The 22,635-nt window shown below is 40.9% G+C and overlaps 2 protein-coding genes across 2 annotated transcripts in view; both read left to right on the top strand.

Moving 5' to 3' along the window:
- LOC138004089 (germinal-center associated nuclear protein-like) overlaps nucleotides 1–13,809 on the top strand; it is a 49,643-nt gene extending 35,834 nt beyond the window's left edge. Inside the window, exons 33-43 of the mRNA XM_068850492.1 lie at nucleotides 62–149; nucleotides 1,229–1,302; nucleotides 3,846–3,975; nucleotides 4,655–4,756; nucleotides 4,868–4,946; nucleotides 6,598–6,873; nucleotides 6,979–7,067; nucleotides 8,042–8,234; nucleotides 9,494–9,602; nucleotides 11,672–11,778; nucleotides 13,007–13,809. Coding sequence (XP_068706593.1) covers nucleotides 62–149; nucleotides 1,229–1,302; nucleotides 3,846–3,975; nucleotides 4,655–4,756; nucleotides 4,868–4,946; nucleotides 6,598–6,873; nucleotides 6,979–7,067; nucleotides 8,042–8,234; nucleotides 9,494–9,602; nucleotides 11,672–11,778; nucleotides 13,007–13,058 — 1,299 coding nt within the window. The 3' untranslated portion in view covers nucleotides 13,059–13,809. The remainder of the gene's footprint in view (nucleotides 1–61; nucleotides 150–1,228; nucleotides 1,303–3,845; nucleotides 3,976–4,654; nucleotides 4,757–4,867; nucleotides 4,947–6,597; nucleotides 6,874–6,978; nucleotides 7,068–8,041; nucleotides 8,235–9,493; nucleotides 9,603–11,671; nucleotides 11,779–13,006) is intronic.
- A 2,313-nt stretch (nucleotides 13,810–16,122) lies between these two features.
- LOC138003161 (piggyBac transposable element-derived protein 4-like) lies at nucleotides 16,123–19,508 on the top strand. The gene is made up of 5 exons (XM_068849127.1): nucleotides 16,123–16,308; nucleotides 16,685–16,767; nucleotides 16,879–16,941; nucleotides 17,071–17,142; nucleotides 17,249–19,508. The coding sequence occupies exons 1-5, from the start codon at nucleotides 16,136–16,138 to the stop codon at nucleotides 18,979–18,981; spliced, it is 2,124 nt and encodes a 707-aa protein (XP_068705228.1). The 5' UTR covers nucleotides 16,123–16,135; the 3' UTR covers nucleotides 18,982–19,508.
- Nucleotides 19,509–22,635: the final 3,127 nt, after the last annotated feature.

Below are 22,635 nucleotides of genomic sequence, written 5' to 3'. Positions count from 1 at the left end.
TGGAAATTTGTTCAAGATTCGATAACTAGGCGCGATAATTTTTCGCGTTCTTTGTTTGCAGTTGAGTTCCACCGTTACATGGCTTGGACGTCATATGTTTGTTTCAAGTCTACCAAAGATGGATAGCTTAGTTAATTTTATTGAGGATGGTGAGTACACGAAGGATTATCAGTTACCGAGTCAATAGCGAGACCGCTAAAAGCTGGAGCCGAGGATTTTCTGTAAATATTCGGACGGTGTTTGAGAAAGAGTAGTTCGCCTGCAGAAATGGAGTTTTGGGTTATTTTTAAGAACGTGTCCTTTGAAACTTAAATGTTTTAAAGGGCGATTTAGGTGGAACGGTTTATTCTCACGATTTTCGCATGAAAGAGAAGTACGTCATAAGTTTGGACCATCACACGCGCAGAAATTGTGAAAGTCTGTCGTAAGGGTGTCTTACGTCTGATTTCCACAGTGCGATTTGTAGTAAAGGAGTGGCGTAAGCTAGTCACATGTTGCAAAATCCTACCTTCCAATCCCCCCTTAGGAAATTAAGTTTCATTGCTAAATGCTCCATATCCCGCAATGCGTTTTCTACTAACGATGTGTCCTTTTTTAATCCGTTTATACTCCAAAAAAGATAAAACATGGATGAAAAGGCGAGACTTGTAAAACACAATGCCCATTTATATCTTTAATAGTTTAGAAAATAATTGCAAGTCTCACTCTGACAAAGGTGGCCCCGTGCATGCGATTGCGTATCCTTCCTATAGGCGTTGTGCAATAAACCAACCGAAAGCACGAATGAAACCGGAAAAATCACAAAGAGGTGAACGTGAAAAGAAGCCATTGGTCGTTTCCAGGTAAAATGCTAGACGAGCGGGGGGTAGGGTCGTACAACTTGATGAACACTGTATTTCATTGGCTATATAGTGTCTTCCTTCCTATTGCTTGCTATGCTAAATTATGCTAAATTAATTATCTTTGTTCGTTCTATTGTTCTTTTGGCCAATCCTGAAGCCCGTTCAATGAGGTACGAAACGACCCCAGACGGGAGGAGGAGAATTCCCATGCTAATCACAGATGTTTCTCTTTTCTTTTGATTGTTGCTGGGTCTACAATAGACCCTGCCGCGGACCAGGATAGAGTCCGCATGCCTCTGTCTTGTTGTGTGTTGCATATGCTACTGGCGAAAAAGATACGTTTGCTTCGTTATTCACTATGTCTCTTAACATTCCTCTTTTTCCAGGTTTGCAAAGAGAGTTTACATCAGCCGTTTATGAGGACATGTTCTTACGAAAACAAGGCAGACTGGAAGAGCAGGTACACGAAGGCGTTTGAGCCAAAACCGTCTGGTGGTCTTTTGTAGTTCAGACAAAAGGTCTGGAGACTGCAACGTCTGTTTTGATTTTCCTCTGATTCCTTAAATTGTTGCTTTGAATCCCCTTTGTGGCAAATGGTACCTTGTCTTATTAAATGCCCAACAGAATATCGCGTTTCTGATTGGTCAATGACATTTTTGCGTAATTTGGTGGTTTTTATTCATCATTACAAAAATATTGTACAACCTTACACTTATAGATACAATGACGACCGCATAAGTAGGTTATGGAGTGCAATACAGAAGTTGCTATGGAAACACAGCAATTGAGTAATTTTGTTGAGTATATAATGCCCTACTTTCTCAAATCGCATAATACATCTTATTTACTCCCTCCCCCCCCCTTCCGGCCCTCCAACATTTTGCATAATCATTGTTTTTAATTTCTCTTGGGACATGAAGATGTCTTAAGAGAAATCGAAAACAATGCCTATGCAAAGTTTGAAGGGTAAAAGAGGTGTATTATGGGAATTGTGCAAGTAGAGAATTAATTAATAAGCGTACAAATTCGTCATGTGATTTATGGGCATGGGTAATGTTTCGAAACATCTCAAAATTGAGAACTTTCAAACCATCAGGAGTGACCATCAATCGCGAAATGCGCCTGCGCGTTCTTACTTTACAATTCACATTGTTGATCAGTAAACACGTGGTACTAAAAGGGCGTTGGCTGTGGCCTCTGAGACTAATAGGCCATTTCCAAGTTCATGTCTGCCTCCTCTAGATCTTCAAAGCGAGCCTAAGTGCGTAGTGCTTCTTATGCAAATTAGTTTTTATTTATATGTAAAGTAGAACTATTTACCATCACAAAAACTTCGCACTTAGACTCTTTTTGAAGAGGAGGCAGACATGAACTCGGAAATGGCCAATTGGGGAGTGGCACATCGAGTACAGGTGTGGATGTTTTCTGTTACGGATGCTAATCTCCAGGACGGACCTAAAAATGACTGAGAAATAAACAAAACTCCGTTATTCTGTATTTAATTTCTGTTTACTCGTTCAGTGGAATTTCCTGTGTCCGAACTCTTATCGGTGACAGAAATTGACTAAGAAGCTTGGGAGGAGTATGTGAATTATTGTGGAACATTAAGCACTTAATGACTGGTCCCGAGGGAAACAGTTAATTTTATTTCCTGAGAATGTCAATGTTTCCCCGAAGCGCAGCCGAGGGAAACATTGAAATTCGAGGGAAACAATATTAACTGTTTCCCGAGCGACCAGTCATTTAGGACTCTGTCTACCGAGATGCTTTGGGCACCTTTGTTTATGTTTTCATTTTGCTTGAAGTAACGAGTGGGAAAGAAATAGGCGACAAAAAGCTACAGAGGAATACTAGAAAGGTGGCCAGTCGAATAAGATATATATTTGGAACGAATAAAGCGCTGCTTCCGACCTTGGACTAATAAAATATCGCGTATTTCGGAATGATTTTGTCACCTTACGCGGCTCACGCCGCCAGAAATACGGGTCGCATAAATAAAAAACAAATTTCAATAAAGTGCATTTAATATTGATCTCCTTTGTTGGAAAAATACTCGTTTCTTTTGTCTTTGACAATTTGAAAAAAAGTTGGAAAATTATTCTTTGATTATACTCTTCCTGGCAAATTTGTTTGCTAAAAACGTTGCCGTCAAAGAGTCACACAACAAATTGGGCATCGTTCAGTTCGGGAATGTTTTCAGGAATGGCTTTTAGCTGCTGAACATACTAAAGCATCTCATCCAAATGTTGTATGAAACAAGAATTAGAATTCCAAACAACTCTCGAAAATAAGATTAAGATAAGTCACGATAACTATCCAACTCGGATATTACAAACTGTACCAATGTCACTCGACCGGCTTACGAAAGGACTTCAGCAAACTCGTTGTTGGTTTATAGTTTGTGGTATCCCCATGAATCAATATGGGCTCTCGGTGATTTCGAACTGATTTCTGTGAATAGACTGCTTTACGCGGCTCAGGTCTCTGAGGTCGTCTACCGGGATTTTTCGGAATTTACCGTCTTTCCAACTGCTCAGTCGTTCAACCCACGTTAAAACGCTTGCGAATTGCAATTAACAACAAAATATCTACTTCCTAATAAACTACGATAACGTAGCTGTAATAAGAAGCACTAAGTAAGAGCAAATCCCAAAGGATGACTCCGATAACAAATGATTTAACGAGGGAACAACGCACCCACAGGAAAATGGAGGTTTCATATCATACGAAACTTCCGAGCCTGCGCGCGGTGCATCATCGTAGACAGAGAGTCTTTAAGTGGTGGCACAAAAAGAAAAACGTGTAACGCTCAACAGCAACGGCGGACGTCGGTGAACATTCGCGAGTAACAGTGCACAGCTACCCTCTGACGTCATAGATTAAACTGTTGCCCGCTCATGGACTTTTGTTAGATGTCATGTGACCTCGAATTAACCAATGAGAGCGCGCGCTGTTGGGGGAAAATTTTCAGCTTTATAATATTTAATTGGGTTTGTTTTTCAGTGTCCAGAAGCGATTATTGCGCTTTTCAACAGTGTACTGGATCACTTGGCGGATGTAGTATCGTCAAGCAGTTTGCAAGATCTTTCCTGGCCCATAAGTGAGCTTGCTCTCACTGAGGAAAAAGATGAAGGTTTGATATGTATGATCAGTGTATGTTTGAAGAGTTTTTAAAGTGCCCTTAACCCCAAAATATTTTTTTCGCTAAAATGAATCTTTGCATTTGTTCGAAACCCACTGCGGCCATTTTTTCATTTTCTAACAAATCGTGCCATTTTATAGGCTTCGAAAGTTGCGAAAATCTTTTGTTCACGACCGAGTTAGAAGGGCAGTGGGTCTATTCCTGATTTGACGTCACAAACTGATTTACATTGCATTAACTTTTTGTAAAAATGCACGCAAAGTAGATTGTGACGTCACATCAGGAATAGACCTACCCTCCTTCTGACTCGGTCGTGAAATAAAGATGCTTGGGTTTTGGCAACTTTCAAAGCCTATAAAATGGCACGAGTTGTTACAAAAAGGAAGAAAATGGCCGCAATGCATCTCGAACAGGTGCAAAGATTCAACCGTGGACAATTATCCTGTCGGTGTACGTTGGATGAAACTGGCTTGATCTGATTGGCGTAATTACAAATTGAGTAACTAAATATTTTGAGTTAGAGCCGGTACAATGTAGATTTGATTTAGTAATGTACCATATTTCGGCTTGCAGTTCGGCCGTCGAACTAGTTTAGCAAAAGGTATGGAGCTCAATATATCGACCAAATCATTTCTCGCCTTATGTTTATGTTTCATTTCGAATTCTATAGGTGTACCACATGTCACTTGGAACTGTCAAGAAAACCTGCAGAGTCTGTGCAGCTGTATAACAGCATTGCAGCTGCCTCGTCCTCCTCCAGCCGCTGCTGATGGTGAGATCGACATATTGTTTCGCTTTGCATTTTTGCTCGGTTATTTGTTTGATTCTTTGGCAGGATTTTTTTTTGAATAGCGTGTCTCATTCATTTTACTTTTTCACTTAGGAACATGGCAAACCGAAAGCGAATTATGTTTCGAGTACGCCCGGAGTTTATCGCCAGACGCTGTTGGATTACTCAACAGGTAAATCAGGAATCAGTGTTTTGCTGTGGCTTATTTCAAACAAGCAAAGTGATTGTGCTCCGCATAAAGGTCTCTTACGGTCTTGAGGACTGACTTGCGAAGAGCGCAGCCTCAGCGTGATCGGACCGAAAACATAAATAAAGTGGCTCTTGCTGCCGCTATAGAGTCCATGCATGTTTTTTGTGTTTAAGGCGAACAGACAGCCCCCCAGTAGGGTAAGTGCAATGGCTCCTGGACATAACATCTAATCCCACACCGTATGAGGGAGTGGGTACGCCCAAACGGAGGGAGTCCATGCATGTATGATGTCGGAGTACAGAGCCAAAGCCAGATGTAATAGGCCACTTCGAAAAATGCCATAATACTTTTTGTTTGTCCCTCCAAATTTTGCAGAAGCATTGTTTTTGTTTTCTCTTGGGACCGTTGTAAAGTCCCAAGAGAAACTGGAAACTATGCTTGTGCAAAATTTGGGGGGACAAACAAAGAGTATTATGGTATTTTCCGAAGTGGCATTTTAGCTGGGACTCCATTTTAGTACGGGATTTGACTGTTTTGTAAAACGATGAGAAAAACGAAATTTAAATAGTACGTGACTTTTTCAAAGTTCTTCAAAGAAACCCCGTTCTGTATTTTAGCCACAAGTTGGTTTTCCAAAGCCATCGAGCAAGGCGGGCATCACCAGCAAATATAAGAGAGATTTAAGGGTCTTGTTTACGGCAAACGCCAGGATTGAAATTTGCGTCTTCCCAAAAATCAAAGAAACGTGTTTGATTGTAGCTGATTCCTTGCTCAATATCATCAATAAGGAGAGACAAGTTAGAAGTAGAGAGTTTTCAAGCTATTTAATTTATGACAAGCAGCAGCCTGTCGTTTGTCGTTTAGCGTAAACGCGAAGCCAAATCTCTCTATTGACAAAAACACTTTTCGTGGCGAAGTATGATTAAAATTATTGGTTTTCACTCCCGCAATCAGGACGATTCATCTGGGACTCCAAAATGGCCGCCGTTTCTTTGTCAAACACGAGCACTAATTTGGAAAGACTGCATTGAGCATCTATTATAGAGTGTTTTCACTCATGTGATCGATAACCTTGTTTTTCCACCGAAACGAAAGAAAACTTTTTCATGGCCGCCATGACGTCACTTGAAAACACTCTATTGTTCGAAGTGGAGCACATATGAGAAAAGCGGCTGCCATCTTGTTAGGACGACCGTGAGACCTCAGCGTAAAAGTTCATAGTGAAGGAAATCAATGTGGCAATGTTGTAAAAAACCACTTTCAAAGTTTTCCCTCACAGTATCGAAGGAGGTTACCTTTGTATCCATAACTTCGCTGTTTATACGAAGCTTTTGCGCGAAAGTGGTCCCAACAAGATGGCGCCGCTGGCTTTGGCATATGGTTAAAACATTAGGTTCGATCCAGTCTTTTCTTGGACCAGTATACATGACCGCTGTGACGTCATATGCAAATCAAGGATGAATGCCTGCTGAGGAGAGAGAGAGATAATTAGGTACACTCAAATTGGTCGAAACGCCTTTTTCGCACCTGTTAGAAAAACACTTCCACCCTCGTTACAAAATTTTTTTTTTTTTAAATAAAAAAATCTCGTGTAAAATCCAGAGTGTATTTGACGATTTTCCTTTCTTACCAGAGTACAGTGGATTCTTGCGCGAGCAAAACGAGTCGTCGATGAGATCGACTTTCTTTCACCCAGCCCCAGTCTCTCCGCTACTCATGTTCCATGGCCACTTGTCTTGAACGCATGCGTCAGCTTTCGCCTCACTTACCTGCACTCGGACCTAGCTCTTGCTGAGACAAATGTCTACTACTTGGAAGAAGAGCTTGAATCATTTGTTCCACCGCTACTTTGGACGCAGTCAGCGAAAATGACAAAAGAGGAAGTTGCAAGAGCTGGAAAGGCCTCAAGGTATTGTTCACCGAAAGGTGTCGTTTTATTTCGATGAAGTAAAATGTGCTAGAATGCAAATTAAGTTTGTGCGAAATTCTTTTTTTTTTCCTTAACTTTGCTAAGGTGTGAGCCATCAAAGATGAAGAAAAACAGGGACACCAAGCTGCACGAGTCTTACCTTAACATTCAACAGCAGCTGGATGAAATAAACGGTATACTGACAGATAGTTACTTGAAACTGTGACTCGGTTCGAAAGCTGGGATGCCAGGTCTGCCCTTTACTTCAATAGCAGGCCATGAGTTTTGCTATCATTACTTTATGCGTTTAAACCAGTGCAACTAAAGTTTCAGGTTAAAAAAACGTCTTCGCTGTCTTGCAACGCTTGTCAGTCCCTCTCTTGAAAACCATTTACAGCACTTAAGGCAAGTTTTCCTCGACAAGTTCTCATTGGTTGTCGTACTGCGATTTTCATAATTCTGCGGAATCTCACCTTCAAGCACAAAGCGCAAACTACGTTTTGGCTTCCATCAATCAAATTTCCGAACATAGCCGGGAAAATCGACTTCGCCTCCGAGAAGTGAATTGGAGTGTTTGTTTGGTTCACAGATCGAATGCTATTTTTACATCTTTGTAGAGGTTCTTCAGTGAAAAGATTCGTACAGATTTCATCACTTTCCATCGGTGTCGAGTACATATGTACTGAAGGAACCAAAGATGGCGATTGGTAAGTTATGTCACGCATCAATTGATTTCAGCATCCGTGGTTTGGGGTCAACTCTTGGTTTGGCGTCGGAAGTTTGATTGATGGAAGCCAAATTGCGTTTCGCAGTTAACGCTTGAAGATGAGATTCCGCAGAATTATAAAAGTTGCAGTAATGCAGAAAAAAAGGGTCCCGATTATTTTTCCCTGCTCAAGTCTCTTTGTTTAAGAGCTTTTCTTTTTCCTCAGTCGGCAAAACGAAGCTATGTAATTAAATGAACCTCCCCATGTTTGTCTCTAAGGTTGCGAAATGCGCGCAAAATATCCTCCCTTTTGGAACACCTATCCAACTCTGAAGATGATGTACGCCGTCTCCAGGAGTGCTAACATCGGGCCAGGTGGCTCTTTACTGTCGTTGTTTCTTCGTTCAATTTATCAACTGATTTATGTTGATATCGTTTTCTTTAAAACTGTTTTCAATGCAGTTTCTACCGAATTTGGTTCAACCTCGCCGTCAATGCAGACGTCACATGTCATGCCTTCGCATACAGTCACGCCAACCTCTGTCACGCAATCAGTGGAATGTGAACCTACCCTTGCTCTGTCAGACTCTGCTGTACAAACGACAAGTAAAAAACTGAAAGCTGCAGTCGAAGAAGCGAAGATGGAATCCAAACGGTTAGCTATTCTGTCTTTCTTTAATTTTTCTTTTGAAGACAAAGGGGCATTGGGGCGCTAGACTGAAAGATTAATTTGAGCGTTTTTCAACAACCGTGAAATTTCTCGGGCATATTTCGGATGGCAGAGACACCCCTGTATCTTCAAAGGGATTCGTTTTGATAAATCAAACTTTTTAACTTACATGACATAATAAAAGGCCAGGTTCTTTAAATGTTTCTTTTGGCCCGGACTTTTTAGATGCGGGCGTCTTCACCCTGATGTAGCAGTTGAAAGCTTGGCCGCGGCAAGGCTTTCGTTTCGGTCCAGGTGACCTTAAGTGGTAGAACATCCGAATTAGTAATCGGAAAGTCGTAGGTTTGACTTATGCAAAGGAGCAGTTTTTTTTTAAACTAGTGTCCCCATGACCTTAACCATGGAAAGGAAAAAAATTTATATGCACCATTTGGACGTTTTCAGTCAGTAAGTCCGATTGTCTCGCTTCCTCTGAAGAGCATCCGAACTTGTAATCGGAATGTCGTAGGTTCGACTCCTGCAAACGGTAGCACTCGGATTTTTTCCGAGTATCCCCGAGTCAAGATCGGTAAAAATATCTTCATTTCATTCACCAAGGTTAACATCTATCACAGTTTTAGAGTTTCCGAACCAGTAATCGGAAGGTCGTCGGTTCAACTCCTGTAACGGAGCACTCAGATATTTGCCGACTATCCCCGAGTCGCCATCGATAAAAACAATCACTTCATTTCATTCACCGGGGTTAACATCTATCCCAGTGGTAGAGCATCCGAACTAGTAATCGGGAGGTCGTAGGTTTGACTCCTGCAAAGGAGCACTCGGACGTTTTCCAACTATCTTTGAGTCACCTTCGGACAAAATCGTCCCACAACCAAAGGTGATCAGTTTACATAGTGCTTCGACCTTCATAACGCTAGGATCTTGCTATGGAGATCATCAATCTCCCGGCGAGGAATGTGCTATCTTAAGAAACGCCTTACCTTCAAGGCCAAGTAAACGTTTTACGTCCAAAGTAGAGACGGAAGACATTTCGAGGACCATGCGCCTTCTGGGATGTTTCAGACCACGTGATGTTCCCAAGGGAATTTTCCTTTTGTTTTTTCAGAAGTTATGCGCACATATACACGTGCATAAGACGACATTTGAAAGAAACTGTTCCTTAGAGTAACATCACGTGGTGTGAAATGGAAAAACAAAAAAACGTACAAGCTAAAGAGGTCTATTTGATTTGTGAACCAATTTAGGTTTGAAGACTTGCTCAAGAGTGTTCTTGGTGATGCTGAAAGTCCAAGGGAATTTGGTGCAAGACCATCAGGAAAGAAACGAAAAACGCAGAGTCTGGGCGAAATAAAGGTACGTAAGTCATTTTTACGAATGAAATGAATGTAATTGTATATATTTTTAACGATTATTCTACAAGGGCGTGCTGGATATGAAGTGATAGATAACGAACGAAGCGCGTAGCGCCGAGTTGGTTATAATAAATTTATATCCAGCAAGCCCGAGTAGATTGGTTGTTTTATTAAAAAATCCAGGATCAACAACTTTTGTATCGTCGACTGAAGCATCGATTTCTTCCTCGCTCAATTCCGGTCCAAAACGGCTTTTGTCGGCCATTTTTTCTCAGAGCTGCAAAAATGTTTTTATCTCGCTTTATTGCTGATGCGTACCTTGACCATATTAGGTACAGCAGGTATATGAACTGATAGCTTGTGTCCAGCGAGCAAATGAAAATGCTGGAAATCTGATATCCGTTGTTCAGTTTTTAATATATATATATATATGCAGCTTGAAGGGACCAAGGACGGACAACCCCTGAATGACATTTCGCCGAGGCTTGGACTTGAATCCTGGATCCTCCTGGGGGCAGAGATGCGCTGTTGGCTCGAGAGACACTCTTAACTTGCATATATGTATATATATTTTTGAACTGCGGGTTATAGACGAAGGAGTAAAGTGATCCTTGACTTTACTGGACAATTCGAGCAAACAGTCTCTTATAGAGCCGTGTTTTCACGACAGCCGTTATCTCGCTTAACATTCCTGAAAGTGAACAGACTTAACTGATTAGAGTGTAATGTGAAGTGCTAAGTATCTACCCCATATGAACCATGTGAGCGTTCGCCCTACTGATGGAAATGGGCCCACACAAGGACAGAGAAAAACTCTGACCAGGGTGGGAAATGAACCCACGACCTTCGGATCAGATCGCCTCTTCTCTACCGACTGAGCTACAAGATCAGACGAGAGCAGGCCGTGGGAACTGACGATGTTAAAGTCACGGCAATGAACATGTACAAGGACAAGGAAGGATCACGTTTTTGCAAACGTTGGCCGTGTAGCACTTTCATGGGTCCATTTTCATCAGTAGTGCGAACGCTCACATGGTTTATATGGGGTAGATACTTAGCACTTTACATTACACTCTAATCAGTTAAGTCTGTTTACATGAAAGTGCTACACGGCCAACGTTTGCAAAAACCTGATCCTTCCTTATTCCTTATTCCTTTGTTTGCAGACTTCTTTAGCAACTTTAAAATGATGCGTGTTTCACGGATAAGATAAAATGAGCAGAGACCACGTGCCAATACAATAATGAAAATGATAAAAATAGCACGCCTGTTGTATTGCCGATTTGAATAACCGCAAGCAACTCCTCATTGGCCGAAAGTAATTGCCAACTCGCTTAAGCTACCTTGGTTGGGTGGCTTAAATTTAATGAGAATTCTATTGAAATTTGCCGACACTCTTAACTTTAAGCGAGTTGGGAAAGGAACTGTTTTCACGGAATTTCCGGTTGTCACTCGCTAAGCGACCGGAAAAACCGCTCGTGAAAACACGGCCGTAGTAACCTGAAATTTTCAGGTGACTTTAAGGACAGTGCCTAATATTGTTATCGCGCATACGTTCTGCGCATCTCGAGATACTCGGGTTTCCTATCGGTTATGCTTACTAATACAGGAATATTTTTGCGCGGCTTAAAACTGTGCAGAGAAAGTAGGTTTTAGTAAGTACTCTTAGTATCCAAAAAGAAAATTGGAGGTAACCATGCATTTGTCAGAGATAATAAAGCTTTAGTTTGAGAAAGAACGCCATACATCGTCATGCTTTGTTTTTTAAAGCTTTTAACAATTATTGATCATGAATTATCTTTGAAAAATGCGTGGTTACCTACCCTCAATTTTCTTTTTCGATTTCAATAACACTTATTAAGATCTGCATTTCTTGCATAATCATAAACCGGCCGGAGCAAAAATAACTTTTAGATGGTAGGCACCGTCCTTAAGAGACAGTTGCTCAAATATTGGGCTGTGAAGTGCGAGGATCTATTCATTTCTTTAAGGCATCCTTACTTTTCTTCTTTGTCGTTCATGCGAATGAGCTCAAAACAAACCGAGTGTCGTTTCTGCGTCTGTTTGTAGAAGTCCCCGAAGATCTTCGAAGGTCTGGACATTCCCTTCATTGATTTGTCTTTTGGTTCTCTGGAGGAGAACTTGAGTGGCTTTAACGAAACCCTCAAATCGCAAAGGTAAGGCATCAGGAACATGGTTATTACATAACAGGAAGGAAAAGCTGTAACATGTTACATGTACAAGTGCAGAAACTCGGGCAGCTTTTTCTTCGCCTGGTTCTCATCATCCTGCTTGCAAAATGCAGCATTTTTTAGCACATTTAAGATGAATATGGAAAATTGAGTCTCAGAAATTAAAACACGCAGTTTATGAAATTTAGATGGATTATTGTTTAGTCGTGGAACAGAGTGTTTCTTTTATAATTTTCCTCAGCGTGCCAGAACATAACCATTTCGTGCAGATCAAGTTTCAGTAAAAAAGGATTTTAACGTCAATTTTGCGGCAGAATGAATGATCAATGACCCTGAATTACCTTGAGTAGAATTCGAGCCAAATTCATTTTGCGCTGCATAATTTTAGCACAGAATGCGATCTTCAGAGCCCGCACCACTCAAACATGTGACCTGTTTCCAGTACGCGGAAACATGAAAATGGAGCACGTTGCAGAAGCAGGGAAAAGGGAATCTCAAATAAGGGCTAGAAAATGTGTTACCCTTTGCAAATTGGGGGAAAATGGATCATTTACAAGGGCGGGAACCCGTTGTAAGCACAGTAATCACGTAACCTTTTTTTGAACAAAGGTGAGAAAGCGTTAGTCTCCCTCGCAGCCGTTTTTTGGATGTCACGCAACGTTTTCCTAAAAGTACTTTTGGGGGAACGTTGCGTGACATCCAAAAAACGGCTGCGAGGGAGACTAAGAAAGCGGAGAACCTGTTGTCAAACAAGGGTGGGAAGCATGGAACCTGTTATTGTTATAGGAAAACCGGCAATGAATCTGTCTCTGTACAATGACGGGAAAACAGAACACCTGTTACAAAAACCGGTAAACATGACATCTGTTGTTGTAAAAGGCTGGAAAAATGTAACCTATTGCAAGGGCAGAAAAATATCGAACCTGTTAAAAGCGCGAAAAAACACGGAGCCCGTTCGAAGGGCGCGAAAACATGGAATGGCTAAAGACGAAACTCCATTGCACTGGCGGAGGAATAATCTGTTAACAAAAGCGGGAAAAAGTGGGTACCTGTTACAAAACAGATCATATTTTTGAAGGGTTGGGGCCTGCTGTGGCCTCTTGTTTCATGCGTGAGAAATCATGTGGTCTGCACAAGCGCGGGGAAACTATGTAACTGCAGATGTAAGTGTGGGAAAACGTACATTTTTTTTTTTGTCTTCCCTTTTGTGCAGACGTGTTGATGTGCTCACAGAGAGAAAGCTGAGACAATGGCTCAACTCTTGAAATAAGGGAAATCAAGAAGATCTGTTGGTGTTTCCCGTGTGCACGCCTTAGTTACCGGTGCCTGTGCAAGAAGACTTGGGTTGTTAAGCACAGGTTCTCACCCAGCTCTCAAGGGTGGGATTGCTTGACCTGCTGCGGCTTTACCGATACCTGCCTTGACGACAAGAGAATGGACTTTATTTTTTTCACAGTTCTTTGGCCAATTTTCGCGTCACTGATTGGGTCTTCATTCGAGCACCAACAAGCTGACTTAAGTACTGACAAAATATTTCCGTTTTAGGATTTCTGATCGGGAGGTTAAGCACACGACGCTTTTGAGATGCGGACGACAACCGGAAATTAGCTGTTTTCCCTTTTATTTTGTCTTCACACAACCACATTTATATTGCTAAACATCTTTTCTTCATTAGGGATGGTTAGTTTAAAAATCTGGAAGACACTACTGCCCTGGCGTGAGAAATATTCATTTACGGTTGCCGTTCGCATCTCGAAAAGATCGCATGCTTAAGCTCACCTAATATAATCTTGGGAAAGCTGGAGGTATCATAGATATGATTATATGGAAGCTGGAAATCTTTTGTTCAAACAACCAACACTGACCTCTGCAGTCTGAGTAGTTTATGCTACCCGTAACTTCAATGGTTTCCATTCGATTGACCAGTTTCAATGTTTGTAGTTTCATTCTGTTCAATCATAATTTGTCGTGGACTTTTCTTTGTTATTGTTTGAGAAATAAATGAATCAACTTTAAGTTTGGTCCATTAGCCGTGTAAATGAAGGCTTTGCTTGGGAGTCTGGGCTGGCGCAGTGGTGAGAGCACTCGTTTCCCATCAATTCTCGGTTTTCACATGACGTCACGACCGCCATGTTGGAGCCCCTAAACAAAGAAACAGCTGACATGTTGGTGCCCCGACCAAATCCTCCGGGAATTTAACTCTATTGTTATGCAAACGTTTTCTTTTGTTTTCGTTGAAAAACATGGCTGTTGATCACGTGAATGAAAACCAACAATATGGCCCAGATTCAATTCCCAGACTTGGTATCATTTGTGGGTTGAGTTTGTTGTTTCTCCACTCTGTTCCAAGAAGTTTTCTCTGGTTGATTTGATTTGAGTTGATTTCAATGTACAGCGCCCCAAATCAATGCCCCACACTTGAACTAAAATTCATAATTATTATTATTATGGTATCTTTATTTGTTCCTGCAATGTATTTTTTTACAGCAATGCGGGTGACACCTACGCTTTGTTGTTTCTGCGTTACATGTAACACTGTTATAATCGTTATATATGCCCGTAGAATTTTTTAACTATCTCATTGTTTTGTGAAAGGAGCCACTTTTGGCATTTATCATTATTATTATTATCGTTATCATCATCATCGTCATCATCATCATTATTATCATCAAATGTAATTTTGTTTAGTGAACACTTCACAAGTATTCGACGATTGTTTTGTTTTTGAAACGTTTAAGATAAAGCAATCATTCCGGATTGCTGAGTTAATGGCGCGAACGTCGTTTGTGCAGGTTCAATTATCCCTTCCCACCCCCCTCTCCCCACCTCGCGCCCCCACCCTACCCACCTTCAGACTTTTTGTCCGGGCTCTCTCATTTATCAGGCAGGGATGCTTTTAAACATAGTTAAGAGAGGGGAATGGTTATGAAACCCGACAAATTTCTTTGTTGTAGGTTTTGTTGTCTTTTTTGGCCTTAACCGTGTACAAAGCACAATGGTTGTTTACTCCGTACTGAGGAACTAACCAATAGAAACGTGTTGGTTACGTAATTCATGCATAGTGTATGAGCGCAAAACAACAGATTGAGCACGGTCGTGGACTTTCCAGCCTATATCTTGGCAAGGTCAGACGGGACAGGCCGTGGGAACTGAAGATTAGTAGATTTCCATTAGGGCTAACGCTCACATGGTTCATATGGGGGAAGAAACTTAGCACTTCACATTACACTCTAATCAGTTAAGTCTGCTCAAATATAAGTCCTACGTGTCCAACGTTTGCAAAAACGTAATCGTTCCTTGTGCTTGTACATGTTCATTGCCGTGACTTTAACATCTTCAGTTCCCACGGCCTGCTCCCGTCTGACCTTGTAGCTCAGTCGGTAGAGCAGCAGTGATCTAACCTGAAGGTCATTCTTTCAATTCCCACCCCGGGTCAGAGTTTTTCTCTGTCCTTGTGTGGGCCCATTTCCATTATAGTAGGGCTAACGCTCACATGGTTCATATGGGGGTAGAAACTTAGTACTTCACATTGCACTCTAATCAGTTAAGTCAAGTCATAACAACATTCTTATCTAATTGTTAAACCATAAATGAAATGTATTCGCGGAAGATAATTATCGCAGAAGAGGGAACAATAAGACGGACTTAAAAACCGGAATCGAGCTAATGAGGGCACTCTTTTCCACCACTGATCTCTCGATGCAACAGGGAGACGATCAACTGCGAACTCTTGAGTAACTGCAGGATCAGGATACCCTTCCACTTTCGACCAGTATTGTTAGTATTTTGCGGCGTTTTTCTAGAGAACAAGCCAGAATACAATATAACTTATTATTATGCAATAAAATGCAAAAAGTGGCCAGATATATTGCATGATATAATAACCAAATCAATGCGCGCTCTCTGATTGGTCAATCAGCAATGTTTTATTGTATCAGTAAACTCGTGGAAAAATCGCGCGTCTTCTGAATTATCATATAAAAGCAATAGACCACAGGTTTCTATGGCATGATAAAACACTTGGGATGTTGGAAAAACACTCGAAGAATTCGTAAATCACTCCCCTGTTCTACCAACATCCCGCGTGGTTTATCAGCCTACATAAACCATAGAAACTTGTGGTTTATTCCTTAATTAATTCAACCAGAGGCGCAGTTTACCCGACCAGCGGGTCAGGAAAAATATAGAAACTCGTAGAAAATTGGCGTTACTTCCGTTTCCATCCAAATTTGGTAGACTGCATGTTCTTTACATTAGCCAATCAACGGCCGAGTTTCATCGAATAGTCATACGAGCAATACGAGCGCGCTTTTGAAATTCATTATTATCGATCGAGTCAGCAATGGCCTCCAAACCGAAGCGTGCTTGCAGACAAGTTCTGACCACAGACGAAATTTTGCAGTACGTTTTGGAAGCTGGAAGTGGCTCAGATGACGATATAGACACAGGAGGGATTCCGGCCGATGAAGAGAGTGACTTGGATCGCGAACTTGGCCTTGTTAGTGACGATTCAAGGTAAGCGATCAGTTCGCTTTCTTATAGGCATGTTCTCCAATTGCGCTGAAATACGACGGAATGCGACTCAAATCGCCTTCATGAGCTTGAAGGCTCGATTATTTTGTGAAAAAGTCTTTGATTTCACAATTGGGTGAACGAAAATTTGCAGTGTGGGCTAAAAATGTAATTTTTTGGCTTCAAACTGGAGGGATTCGATCAGGGCGTCGCTCTTATAACTTACTACGCAACGTATTCTGTTGCTAAGGGAACGCGTCATTTGAATCGGTGTTTCGTTCGTCTTTTTTGTGTCCAAATCTTGCTCCGTTTTCCTTTCTGTCTTTGGGTTTGAAACCTATTTACAAAGGGAAACATATAATTTATATTTTCTTTTTAGTGACGAAGATTTCGTGCCGGATAAGTTGCCCCCTCCTGGAGATAGTGGGCCAGATGATCAAACGGGGGTGGCTGCTTCTCCAGGTGAGATTATTGATTTTATTATGCATTTATGTGAATCCAAAGTTACTGTCACTGTTACATTTTAATTGTGATTGAAATGTCAAATCATAATTCTTGGTTTGTGTTGTACAGTTACACCCCCAACAGTGGACCCTCAGCCTGGCCCCAGTCATGCTGATGACACTGCTGCTTCAGGTAAATGTTTAATATTTTACTCTTCATTTTTGTATGAGTAATTTTTACAAAAGACATACATGTGTATTCACATTATTGTGTGTGCCTCAACCATGTGGTAATGTAATAAGTTATTTTTGTATTCCTTAGGTCCTCTAAGTTCTGCATCATTTTATGATGCAGCAGCGGCCAGACCACGTGTACGTCGCCATCCCATTCCAGGTGTACAGCGTGTTACTGTACATTCATTTATTTTTTTTTTGTTCTACATTGGGAATTGTTTTGCAAATATCAAAATGTAATAGTATTTTGTTTATTTTTGCCATAGCTCCTGTTGCCCCTGCTATTGCCCAAGGAGGTGGAAGTAAAGGTTGGACAAGAGCAGTTGGCTCACGAGGTGGAATGGGACGTCGACGTGGACGTGGTCGTGGTTGTGTTGGAGGACAGGGAGACGCAGTGCCAGAGGTCTTCCAGTCATATGATGATAAAGACGATGGGAATGCTTTGCCGGCATTCACTCCTGACCGTCCGCCTGGTGTCCATTTTGATGTCCCCCTTCTGCGGTCAACGATGGTCAAGGCAGTTGACTTTTTTAATTTATATTTTACTGTAGATATGATTGATTTTATTGTAAACCATACTAATAGTTATGCATGGGAACATATAACTGATAATTCACATAGGTCCTATGCGCTGCCTGATGGGAGCTGGCAAGAAACCAATCGTGATGAGATCAGAAGATTGATAGCTTTGCTCATCTATTTTGGTATCGTCAAGGTTGGCTCCAGCGTAGATAAGTACTGGAGTACAAAGTCGCTTTACCACGGCTTGTGGGCTAGGAGTATAATGAGTAGGCATAGATATTTTGCATTGATGGCTATGCTACATGTGGTTGACCCTGCTAGTGAAGATGCAACGGACAAGTTAAGAGAAGTAGATTCTTTTGTAAAATATTTCAAAACTAGGTGCCTGAGTTTGTACCAACCCAGGCAAAATGTCGCTATTGATGAGCGCATGGTTAAGTCTAGACATAGGTCAGGAATTAGGCAATACATCAAGGACAAGCCCACAAAGTGGGGAATCAAACTGTGGGTGCTGGCAGACAGCTCAAATGGCTATACCATTGACTTCAATGTCTACATTGGTAAAGCTGCAGGGCGGCAAGTCAGTGCAAATGGGCTTGGCTATGATGTAGTAATGAAGCTGATGACCCCCCTTTTCAGTCAAGGCTATCACTTGTATGTAGACAACTTCTATACTTCTCTTACTCTTTTCAAGGACTTGTTTGCTCGTGGTGTAGCTGCCACCGGGACAGCTCTAGAAACAAGAAGAGATTTTCCGGTAAATCTCAAAAATGGCAAGGAATGGGCCAAGAATAAGGTTAGGGGAAGTATGAGATGGGAAAGAGACCGCCCCTGCCTTGCATTACAGTGGTTAGACAATAAAGTAGTTTCAGTTATAACCACTATTGACAATGCAAATGTCAAGACAGAGGTCAATCGCAAAATTAGGATTGATGGCAAGTGGAGCTTAAAGAAGGTACCACAGCCTGGTGCAATTTCTAATTATAACAAGTTTATGAATGCTGTTGACCGGTCAGACCAGATATTAGGAACAAATAGTGTGCTTCGGAAGTGCATGAAGTGGTGGAAGACTTTATTCTTCCACCTAATAGACATGTCTGTGGTCAACAGCTTCATTTTATTCAAAGAACACCAGACAAAATTTCCTGACAGGGAGGGCTTGAAACGGCCAGCGAATTACAATATCACTAATTTCCGAGAGGATATTGTAAGACAGCTGTGTGATTTTGAAGAGGTAGAACAACCACCAGCACACAGCACTCAAAGGCCAGTCCCCCCTCCAGTAAGGTCCTTTGTGACGGAACATCTACCAAGGTCTTCACTGGAGAGGAGAAATTGTGTGGTGTGCTATAAGCTACATAAGATCGAATTGAGAGTCAACACATTTTGTAGTGCCCCACAGTGTGGGTGCTACATGCACCTTACTGCCGGTAGAGATTGTTTTGCTATTTATCACTCTGCGGAGTATCATAAGTGATGGTTTTATTACTACCACTAGGCTTTTTATTAGGCATGTGGTATTACATTATGTGTTGTACTCATGTTCCCATGTATACACTGTAACTGAATGACCTCCCTCCCTCGAGGTTTCTGTTAAGTGCTTGGCTCTGCATTGGAGAGGGATCAGGTTTCCTCCTAAGAAAAGGGGGTTTTTCCTGACAGGCAGCAAGCACACCTTTCTATAATACACAAATAAACGTTGTAAATTGGGCTAAACAAGAAATGTGCTGGTTTAGCGAGGCTTATTTTGCTCTTTAGTTCACTCTAAATTCATCCCCATGTTAACATACCCAAAAGATCCTGCCCCTCTAAAAAAATAAAAAATTCCCAAAAAAATTGCATTTATTTTTTTTTTTTTTTTTTTTTTTTTTTCACTTCTATTGATGTTAGGATTGAATGTTGGATTATTGTTATTTTCACACAAAAGAACCCTTAGAAAGTTCAGGGGCACTCAATTCTCCTGGTATAACATCCCCTTACCCACTGTCATGTTTGTATACCCTCCCCCCAAAAAAAATCCAAAAAAATTTCTTTCCTTGATTTTTCATCAGTTTACATGAGTTTCAATAATAGTGTGTAACTTATGTTACATTTGCTCTATCTTCACCAATTTTGGGTGATTGGTAGCCAAGAAATGGAGGAAAAATCCCTGTTCTGGATTTTCTTCTAACCTTCTCCCAAATTTGCATATGTTTAACTTTTGTCATAACTTACATGTATGCATACATTATTTTTAAAAAAATTGGAGTTACTTTGTAACTTTTTTTTACATATCCCAGTAAACCTCATTCATTACTGATTAAAATGGTATATAACGTGACATTGTATTACAAATAGTCCATGAATTATTAAATGAAAAACAAATATTGTTTAAAATATGCCTATGTTCATGAAGTTGAAAACTAGTTAAAATTAAAGGTATTCTCCTTATGCAACGGTAACGCCACGAAACTATACACCTGTAATGAGAAAAACGGTAACTTTGAACACCCCGCATGTGAATTCTATACTCTGCTTCCAATTTTGGCTTTTGTAAAGAACGTCAGCACGTGATAATTTTTATTCTCAATTCTTGCATGTCGAACGTTTTTTATACTGGAAGACCTCAGACAGCAATGACCAGAACCAGGTTGCGGACCAGCGGTTTTCGTTAAAACAATGGTTTGCTGGGGTTGCTCAGTCTCGCGGGCTCAGAAAACCTACTAATTCAAAGGTATTTTTGCCCCGGTTTATGATTATGCGGGAATTGTAGACCTTAACAAGTGTTATTGAAATCTAAAAAGAAAATCGGGGGTAACCACGCATTTTTCAAAGATAATATTGTAAAAAGCTTTATAATACAAAGCAATGTATGGCGTTCTTTCTCAAATTGAAGTTTAAATTATCTCTCAAAAATGCATGGTTACCCCCAATTTTCTTTCTGGATACCGAGAGTACGTACTAAGATATATATACTGTCTCCGGATAGTTTTAAACCACGCGAAAATATCTAAAATATCACTGTATTAGTAAGCATCATCGATAGGAAATCCGAGTTTGTCGAGATGCGCAGAACGTATGCGCAATAACAATAGTAGGCACCGCCTTTAGGGTTTTTCACTTATCCCAGTTTCATTGCTTGGTAATTGGCACACTTTGTCACGTTTGAAAAGCTAGAATAGCCGCCCGAGATCATGACAACATCGCGAAAGATATATTTACTTCATAACATACAGGTATTCACGAAACTCCATGAGACTGCATTGCCCAATCCATGTTACATAGGGTGGAGTGGCCCTTATGAGATTAAGTAGTTTTCTAATTTACGGAATTGAATTCTAATTGTTCACCGGGGTTTTCCGCATCAAGTAACACAGGCAATCATCCATTGTTCGCTATAGAAAACCATGATGCGAGTAAAACACCCTTTTCGATAATTTTTCCATTGCGTGCTGGGTTCTACTTCGTATTGACAATTGCCCTTACCATTTTGCAGTAGAAATAGATCAGAAAGCAAACGCCCTCGTTGCAACTATCGCGACTGCATTCAATTGCAAACAAGAAAAACAAAGGAAATGGAGAAGTGATCCTCATCGCAATTAGCTAGACAATTTAAGAAATTGCCTCTTATGCCAACCCATTCTCGAACTTGAATTCGCGATTATCCTGAATTGGTCATTTGCTTTGAATTCACCATTATCGCGAATTTAGAGACTGAAAGTTCGATATGGTTATATTTGTGTGAAAAGAAAATCCACGTGTATGGCCATTGGACTCGAACCTGGGAATGTTTATAATGAATCCGTCACCTATCCACTCAACCACCACACCGCTAGCTGCTCAGGAATGATATTTTAAACACTATTTGATAATGCTGTACTATCACTTGCCAACAAACAACATTAAACACTACAAAAGGTCGGTTCCCAAATTTCAAGGCAAAGCTAAACATTTTAAAATCAAAGCTTAGTCCTAAATTATTCAGATTATTAATCTAGCTTAGGCCTAATTACTCTTCAGCAGCGATATTCTATGGTAGACTTCAATAAATGTTTTTTTTGAAGGCGGTGTCTTGATCTTCAGTGGTAAAGCGGAAACGCGGTGAACAAGCGGTTCGTATAGGACGTTTTCAGCCAACCCCTAGAGACACCAATGACAATAGAGAAATGTACGACTTCTGGTGGACGAACAAGAGAAGCTAATGAGAGATCTTTTGTTTTCGTCCACCTAGGTGGCGGCACGGACGTCACGTGAAAACCTCCTATAGAGTAGAAACTCCGTGTTCAAATCCAATCCAAAATTCGCGATGATACTTGGTGAATTCAAAGCAAATTAACACTTCAGGATAATCGCGACTTCATGGGCGAGAACGTGTTGCTTATGCCCACCTAAAAGATTATGGTCATGAGCTCAAATCCTTTTGACGCTTCCTGAATTTTTTAGGTGTCTCTAAGAGACAATTGCTTAAAAATTCACAATTTAAAATATACATTTATTTCGATGAAAACAAACTTTCAGCGAAATGGCAGCGGTGACATTTATATCGTCATGATCCCCTTGGTGTCGTTCAGAAGTACAAATTAATGCCGGAATGCAAGAATTTCTGTGTTTTTGTACGTGCGCGATGACATTTGGCTTGCTCAACTAAATTGTGAGGTTTTGGCGTCTCTTAATTTGGTATTCAAAACATTGTAAATATTCACAGTGATCCTTTTCTACGCTAAAGAAGTTTGAGAGTGCATTCATTGACATTGCCCCAGAAGCAGCCGTTATGGTCCCTGCACATATTTGGAGGATTCTCAAGTTTGTCATTGAGTAGTCAAGGACCGTTAAAGTGATGAAGTATGTTATGCTCTCCTTTTTGGCACGGCATTTACATGCACTCAATCTCAATTGACATTTAGAGTAACTCAGTACAGTTTCAGACTCTCAGAGCTTATCTACTCCATCCTTACACTGAGCAACAGGGGCACCCAACGATAATTTTCGGTGAAATAAGTGTTCTGGGGAGAGTCAAATTGTTTTTCAGAATTTCGGACCTTCGTTGCCAAATTAAACAGCTATAGTTTTGTTTACTAAAATATCACCTCAAAGATTCGCAACTAGGATAAAGAGGTCCCTTACGTTTTCGGAAGGGATATTTTTGCAATTT

The sequence above is a fragment of the Montipora foliosa genome, chromosome 5, assembly GCF_036669935.1.
Source record: "Montipora foliosa isolate CH-2021 chromosome 5, ASM3666993v2, whole genome shotgun sequence".
Lineage (NCBI taxonomy): Eukaryota > Metazoa > Cnidaria > Anthozoa > Scleractinia > Acroporidae > Montipora > Montipora foliosa.
Note: the sequence above shows the minus strand (reverse complement) of the source record. Positions and strands in the feature narration are given on the sequence as shown.